General features: G+C 42.4%; 1 protein-coding gene across 1 annotated transcript; it reads right to left on the reverse strand.

Moving 5' to 3' along the window:
• Positions 1 to 264: 264 nt before the first annotated feature.
• Positions 265 to 7,963, reverse strand: gpx7 (glutathione peroxidase 7). Its single transcript, XM_072696255.1, has 3 exons — positions 7,771 to 7,963; positions 3,796 to 4,057; positions 265 to 1,843 (listed from the first exon to the last, which is right to left on the reverse strand). Exons 1-3 carry the CDS (start codon positions 7,906 to 7,908, stop codon positions 1,680 to 1,682), a joined length of 564 nt encoding a protein of 187 aa, XP_072552356.1. The 5' UTR covers positions 7,909 to 7,963; the 3' UTR covers positions 265 to 1,679.
• Between the last annotated feature and the right edge of the window lie 190 nt (positions 7,964 to 8,153).

An 8,153-nucleotide genomic window follows, 5' to 3' on the forward strand; every position in this document is an offset into this window, starting at 1 on the left:
AACCTATTAGCCCGGCCCGATAAAAGGACAGCGCTGCTCCGTGGTGGGTCAGCATGTCCTGCATCATTCAAAGAGCTGTTGGTCTGCAGCTGCAGAGAGGAAAGTCACAGTGTGAATCTGTCTGGGCGACGGCATCAGTGTTTATCAAGCCTCATAAAGAAGCAAATGCTGGTGTCTAGTACAGGTGTGTGTAGACGACGTTAAAAGTTTTAAAATTTACATAAAAATGCAAATGAATAAAATGTTTTATTTATTTTTTATCACTTTTTATTCACATAAAAACAGAACTTTTACCCACATGAACAAAGCTGTAAAGCTGTAAAGTACTGTGTTCTATTTTGCCATTCGATTCACGACTTCTCTTGCAAAGTCGATGAGGTAGAGGAGGGCGATTAAGAAGTCGGGTGGCACGAAAGGGGGATCCAGAAAATTACAGGTCTTAAAGGGGCTTCTCAAGATGAAAGGGTTCTCCAAATAGAGCTCTTGGTGATTTAAGGGGTTCCAAGGCATTGATACGTTCTCCTAAATAAGCTTCTGAGGATTTAAGGGTTCTCCTAACTAAACACCAGAGAACTTAAATGATCTCCTAAGAGAGTTTTAAAGAACAGAAGGGTTCAGCTGAAGGGGCTCCAAAGAATGGAAGAGTGGAGCGATCCAAAAGGATTCTAGGATTCTTCTAAGAGAGCTTTAAAGAATCACAGAGATTTCCTAATATGGCTTTTGAAGATTTAAGGGTTCTGCTAATGGAGATCCTGAGGATTTAAGGGTTCTGCCAATGGAGATCCTGAGGATTTAAGGGTTCTGCCAATGGAGATCCTGAGGATTCAAGGGTTTCTTATAATAGGGCTCTCCCAAAGCATAATAAGGTTCTCCTAGCTGCACCCTGGAGGGTTAAAACATTATATCCTAAGAGAGTTTTAAAGAACGGAAGGGTTGTGCTGTGAGGGCATCTAAGCATTTAAGGGTCCTCAGAAAGGGGCTCCAAAGAATTGAAAAATTGAGGATTTAAGGATTCTTCAAAGGAAGCTCCAAAGAATTTACAGGTTGTCCTGTTCGGGCTTCTAAAGATTTAAGGGGTTTTCCCAGTGGAGCCCTGCAGATGTAAGGCTTCTCCTATTAGGCCAATTGGTTCTCCTAACTGAGCTCCTGTGATTTTAGGGATTCTCCTGACGTCCCACAAAATTATTGGGCTATCCTAATCTCTTAAGAGAGTTCCTACAAAATTGAAAGGTTCCCCTTAAAGGGGTTCAAAGAATTAAAGGGTTTCTGAAGATTTAAGGTTTACCCAAAGAGGGTTCATAAGAATTTAAGCATGGTCATGGTTCTAACTGAGCTCCTGAGGATTTCAGAGGTTCTCCTAACGGACCTTCTGAGGAAAATTAGAGTTGTTCTGGATGGGCTCCATCGAATCTTCTTCTAAGAGAGATTTTTCTCTTGTTCTGCTGGGGGGAGGGGGGTTATGGGGGTCTCAAGGATTTATAGTTGCTCCTAAAATTGAAGGGTTCTCCTGATTGACCTCCTGAGCACTTAAGTGCTCTCCTAAGACCTAAGAGTGCTCCAATGAATTCAAGGGTTCTGTTAAGGTGCCTCCTAATGATTGTAGGGTTCTGTGGTCAGGTGGGAGTGTGTAGGTGTGTGTGTGTTGGAAGGTGGGTTCTCTTGAGGTTGGCTGCACTCTGTTAAAGCTCCTCTTTCCGTTTGATGATGAGTTTTCGCACCATGTCGGATATCTGCTGACGAATCTCCTTCACCGACACCCGGGGACCCCAGGCTTCCACAACTTTCCCATCTACATCAATCAGATACTTCCAGAAATTCCAATCCGGCTCCTTCCCTGAGACCTCTGGAGAGAGACAGAGAGAGAGAGACAGAGAGAGAGAGGTTGGTCAGTATTAGGTGAGATTTGAGGAGTGTTAGAGCACTGAATTCAGGCTCGACTTCTTTCAGACCTGAAGAGTAAACACACAGGCTGAGAGGCGGACTGATCTGAGAGCACACTGAACAGGAAGGAGTAGTCACGAGGATTCGGGAAATGTCAGACCGGTTGTGTCAGACTTGACCTTTTCGCTGGTCTCACTCTTGCAGAAATAAATCTGACCGTTTTTTCTCACGCAGATGAGATCAACACTTCTTCTCAGCCTGACTTCCCTGATCTGCCCTGGGAATTGTTCTTACTCTGGCACCTTTTAAAAGTGGTTAGAGGTCTGGGCTATTGATCACATGGTTGTGGGTTCGATGCCCAGGTCTGCTTAGAACTGCTGGTTCTGTGGGCCCTTGAGCAAGGCCGTTAACCCTCTCTGCTCTTGGGGTGCTGTAACCTTGTTGACCCCTTGAAGTTTTCCAAGTTTTCCAACTTTTCCAAGCTGGGATCGACGCAAAGAAAAAGCAAACGACAAGGAAGGCGCCCTTGGTTAAAATTCCTATTGACAAAAAAGGCACCTTCTCTTACCTACTGTCTCTCTCTCTCTCTCTCTCTCTCTCCTGAACTCACTGAACTCAGGAGAAACACTGGGCTCCAGATTCCAGTTTGAGTCTACTGCTGTTCATCATCGCTATGGTAACCACCCCCGGCCGTAGAGCTGCTCAGTCTTGCAGAGTAGATAAGAACCCATTCAGTCGGTCGGTCGGCCGGTGAGCAGCAGTTGTGTCAGTTTGTAGGTTAATTGCGAAAGGTCGTAATTAATCCGTTCGGTTTACTTGCCCGCTCCGCCGCGGAGTCATCACTCATTAAACCAACGAGCAAACAAATCCCGACTGCTGATGATGTGGAGAGCGTGTCAATGCATCCCCCACAATAATCACCATCAGTAATGATCCTCCTATTGACGCCGGGCTTGTGTGTAGGGATGTGTTCGGTTGCCTCCCTTTTCCCCATCATTAAAGCCACCCACCTTGGCCTGGGTACGGCTAGAAAAGGTAACCAAAGACACGAAGGAAGAAAGATGAAAAGAGCAGGGATGGGTGTCATCTGGCTTTTCACACCTGCTGTGTTTGGTCAGGGCCATCAGACTGTTTTTTTTGTTTGGCCTGAAACAACAAGGTAGGAGTGAAAGGTGCCCGGGCTGAAGTACGGAGCAGTAAATCAGGTCTAGGTCTGAATCAAACTGAACCATGGTTATGTTGGATGGTTTGGGTTATCAGTTCTATAACAGGAAGTTGGGGCAGGTAATTGTCACCCAATAAACAATAGAAGACAAATAGAAGTAAAAAATGAGTGACAGGAAAACCTGGGGGTCATTATATCTGTTGATGATGTGCAGGAAGTGTGCGTTGATTTGGAGGATGAAACTCTTCTCAAGTTCTGAGCTCTGAGCTTTATAGTGGATACGAAATAATTCATAGTGGATACAGAATATTTAATAGTAGATACTGAATAAGTCATAGTGGATACTGAATAATAATAAGTAGATACTGATTGATTCATAGTGGATACTGAATAATAATAAGTAGATACTGATTGATTCATAGTGGATACTGAATGATTCATAGTGGATACTGAATAATTCATAGTGGATACTGAATGATTCATAGTGGATACTGAATGATTCATAGTGGGTACAGAATAATAGTTAGTAGATACTGAATGATTCATAGTGGATACTGAATGATTCATAGTGGACACTGAATGATTCATAGTGGATACTGAATGATTCATAGTGGATACTGAATAATTCATAGTGGATGCTGAATAATTCATAGTGGATACTGAATAATTCATAATGGATACTGAATGATTCATACTGGATACTGAATCCTCTGTCCCCGGATGTGTTGTGTGTGGGCTCTGTGTCTCACCTGCCAGGTACTTGAAGGCATTGTTGGCTCCCGTCCCGACCACAGCGATCTTGCTGAATATAGGAAAGGAGGCGCCGTACACTCGCCGGACAAAGCTGTCAATCTCCTTATCACTGCCCGGCTCCTGCTGGCCGAACTGATTGCAGGGGAATGCGAGGACGTTGAAGTGATACGGGCCGAAATCACGCTGAAGCTGCTGCAGATCCGTGTAGTGTTCCTCTGTGAAGCCACACTCACTCGCCACGTTCACCACCAGGGACACCTGAAAAAGTCATAGTAGATCCTGAATCATTCATAACTGATATAAATCAAACATATAAAGCATTAAAAACTACAATATAACATTATTATATGTATTAGTCTAATTATGAGACAGAGAGAGAGAGAGTGAGACAGAGAGAGAGAGTGAGAGAGAGAGAGAGTGAGAGTGAGAGAGAGTGAGAGCGGAGTGGAGGCACTCTGAGGGTAAGTGTTTCTTTGTGATGCTGATATCTGAGCATTTAATAACTGGTGGTTTGCTCTGCTTTGACAGGCCTTTAATTACATTAATTAATCATTCAGGCACTCGTTAAAGCCTCTGATGAATAACCTCATACTTAAACACAGTTCGTCAGCTGCTTTTATTGAAGTCAAATAAAAACTTAATAATGAATTCATAATGAATTTATTTTTTATTCATTAAAACTTAATAAAACATGTCAACTCAGCTTCTGCAGCTTCTCCTCACTCTGTCTCTACATCTACACAAACCCTACAGCCCCTAATCACTTACTGAGCAATGCATAGTAAATACTGAGTAATCCATAGTGGATCCTGAATAATTCTTACCGGATCCTGAATAATTCTTAATGGATTCTGAATAATTCTTAGTGGATACAGAATAATTCATAGCAAATCCTGAATCATTCTTAGTGGATCCTGAATAATTCTTACCGGATCCTGAATAATTCATAGTGGATATAGAATACTTCTTAGTGGATCCTGAATAATTCTTAGTGGATCCTGAATAATTCTTAATGGATTCTGAATAATTCTTAGTGGATACAGAATAATTCATAGCGAATCCTGAATCATTCTTAGTGGATCCTGAATAATTCTTAGCGGATCCTGAATAATTCTTAGCGGATCCTGAATAATTCATAGTGGATCCTGAATACTTCTTAGCGGATCCTGAATAATTCTTAGCGGAACCTGAATAATTCATAGTGGATACAGAATACTTCTTAGTGGGTCCTGAATAATTCTTAATGGATCCTGAATAATTCTTAGTGGATACAAAATACTTCTTAGTGGATCCTGAATAATTCATAGTGGATCCTGAATCATTCTTAGTGGATACAGAATACTTCTTAGTGGATCCTGAATAATTCTAAGTGGATACTGAATCATTCTTAGTGGACACTAAGTAACAACAATTCATACTGGATCATAGTAGATACTGAAGATACATGAAGAATAATGAACACTGAATGATTCATAGTGAATATGAAATAATTCACAGTGGATACTAAATAATAAATTGTAGATACTGAATAATTATAGAAGACAGTAAGTGCCAGTCAGGTGCAGATGAGACAGGGTAACTCACAGACAGCTGTTCGGATAACATCTGAACGTTCAGTAATCCAATCCCTTCACAAATTCCGATTCATTACTGCCACTGTAATCACATTCTGCCGGATTACGGCTGGATACGGATTTTTAGAGGCGATAGTAGAGAGGAGAGGCCCACGGTCATCATCTACCTCATTCATTAATGGACAGAGATGGGGATGTTTGATTTGGTTGGGAGATAAGTGCTGAAGACAAGAGACAATGTGTTCACACACACAAACTCTCTCTCTCTTCACCTATCAGTGGTGTTAATGTTATGGCTGATCGGTGTATCTATATATGTAAATACTTTTATACAAGAATAATTTCTAACATTTCTTCAACTTCACTCTAAAGGACGTAAAAAATTCTGGATATTTTGATTCTGAAAATGTAGGAAAACACACAGCCACCCACCCACCCACACACACACACACACACACACAGCACCACTCATGTTGAATTAAAGTGCTTGGCCACCAGAAAAGGCCAAATGAATCTAACATGGCCACTTTACTGATGTGTCCTCACTAACAGAGCGAGAGACAGGACACACTAAGTGCTCTCTCTCTCTCTCTCTCTCTCTCCACCCATCTTTCCCTCCACTCAGTGTCTCTCTCTCCACTCCAGCTATACATTAGCTGTCCTTGACTATGTGGGCAGCTATTCTGCGATGCTTTCTCTATATTAGATGTCCTTCAGATCACTGCAGCTAAACTACATTACGGCCAAAAACCTCCAAAAACATTAGAAGTCCAACTGGTGTCTCAGACTGAGGGCTGAGGGCTGGTGTTTTATAAATCTCATATATATATATATATATATATATATATATATATATATATATATATATAGTTTAATTGAAGGGGTATATATATATATATATATGAGACTTATAAAACACCAGCCCTCAGCCCTCAGTCTGAGACACCAGTTGGACTTCTAATGTTTTTCCCCCTAATTAAACTATTTATCTATATCTCTGTATATATGTATTTTTCTCTTCTCTCTGTATAAGATAAGATAAGATAAGATAAGATATTCCTTTATTAGTCCCGCAGTGGGGAAATTCACAGTGTATATATATCTATACTCTGTCATATATATATATCGATTTATTTTAGAAATATATAGATATATATATATACATATATACATACATATCAACTCAACTAAACATATCAACATATACATGTATTTTTTTTTTTTATAAAAAATCAGCCTGTTTACTTCTAAGGTTGGGAAATGATCACGTGACTTCATCCTGACATCCTAATAGGCCATCATGGATGTGGTATTAATGAGGGTGGAGGTTTGACGGGCTTCAGTTCACTGATCTTTCTCATTGTCCAGCAGCCCCCTCTAGCGTCCTCTCCGTGTAATTACACTTTACAGGTTGTGCTGCGAATAGTCCCCAAAACACTTACTGCCACTATTTTACCACCACCATCATCCTCATCCTCCTGCAGACTCGTGTAGCTGCACTGCTGGGTTTGGATAGTGAATGAAGTGGTTCAGTTCAGCTCCACTGTGCAGAAATCAGGGTGGGTCAGTTAACCCCCCCCCCCCAGGAATCTCCTCGAAAGTTCTTCAGACTGGCCCTGGTGTTCATTCATTCCGTGTCCGGCAGCGCCCTCTAGCGTTTCGCCTCATGCAATTACAGATTTCAGTGCTGAAACTTATAAACTATTTATTTTTGTAGTTACTTAACTCGTTTAAAAATATTACAATTAATCAGTAAATCAGTTTTGCACATTAAAAGGTAGAATTTGGATCTAATATGGGGTTTTACGTGCTTATGAAATAACACAAAAATTACAATTAAGCTGGCATGAGGCAAGTAAAACATTCTAAATTAAATTAATGTTTTATATTTATATTTTTAGGTGTTTAATTAAGTTGTTCTTATTGGATGTAAACACTAAATGTAATGAAGCATTACAGCAGGAGCCCAGTGTAGCCAGTCTCTTCAGCATTCACTGAACATCTTCATTAATGCAGTATAAATACACACAGCCCGCTGGACCCCTGTCTGTAAGACCCTACAACAGCTCCAGCTCCTACCGGGCCTCGGTTTCGGCTACAGGTCAGAATGGGGGGGGGTGATGAAGGCAGGTAGCTCCAGCCTGTGAGAGGGGGGTTTGCCACGTAGGCAGACAGAGGCGAAGAAAGGCAGACAGCTCAGACCAGTTAGTAGTTTATTATTAGAGGAACAGTCAGTAACCAGAGAGTGCAGAAGAGCAGCATGCTGAGGCAGAAGCTGGGGAAACTGCTGCAGAAGAGATTAGGGTGGTGTGGGTTTCCCATGCAGAACCAGAACACCGTTAGTCGCATCCCTCTCAGCCCGGCTCCACAGACCCTCCCCCCGGCTGTGAGACTTACCGAGCCCCGGTACTTCTCCAGAGACACTAATCTCCCTCGGCTGTTCACCACTTTAAACGTGTAAAAGTCTTTCTGCTTCGCCTCGGTGAAACAGGACAGAAGCAGCACCGGCAGGACGGTCAGAGCTCGGGGAAGCATGGCTGCGGGCTGCGGCTGCGGCTGCGGCTGCGGCTCAGCTCCCTCTGTCCCCCACGGTCCCCCACAGCACACACGCCGCTGCGCAGGATGCACGCAGAGCGCTCCGCACGAACAGCCCTGAGAGGAAACACACTGGCAACGCACCGGTACTGCGCAGCATCAACACTGCGCGGAAACGCGCAGGGATGGGATTCAAATAAGAAAATGAGATGCAAATGAGATGCATTCAAATGTTTATGAATTAA

The sequence above is a fragment of the Salminus brasiliensis genome, chromosome 14, assembly GCF_030463535.1.
Source record: "Salminus brasiliensis chromosome 14, fSalBra1.hap2, whole genome shotgun sequence".
In the NCBI taxonomy this organism is placed as follows: Eukaryota; Metazoa; Chordata; class Actinopteri; order Characiformes; family Bryconidae; genus Salminus; species Salminus brasiliensis.

Bases quoted from the DNA above. Each gene is read 5' to 3' on its own strand.
- gpx7 (XM_072696255.1), bottom strand. From the start codon at position 7,908: ATGCTTCCCCGAGCTCTGACCGTCCTGCCGGTGCTGCTTCTGTCCTGT. The intron at 4,058-7,770 runs GTAAGTCTCACA...TGACTTTTTCAG, and splicing joins TGGAGAAGTACCGGGGCTCG to GTGTCCCTGGTGGTGAACGT. The intron at 1,844-3,795 runs GTGAGACACAGA...GTCTCTCTCCAG, and splicing joins TGCCTTCAAGTACCTGGCAG to AGGTCTCAGGGAAGGAGCCG.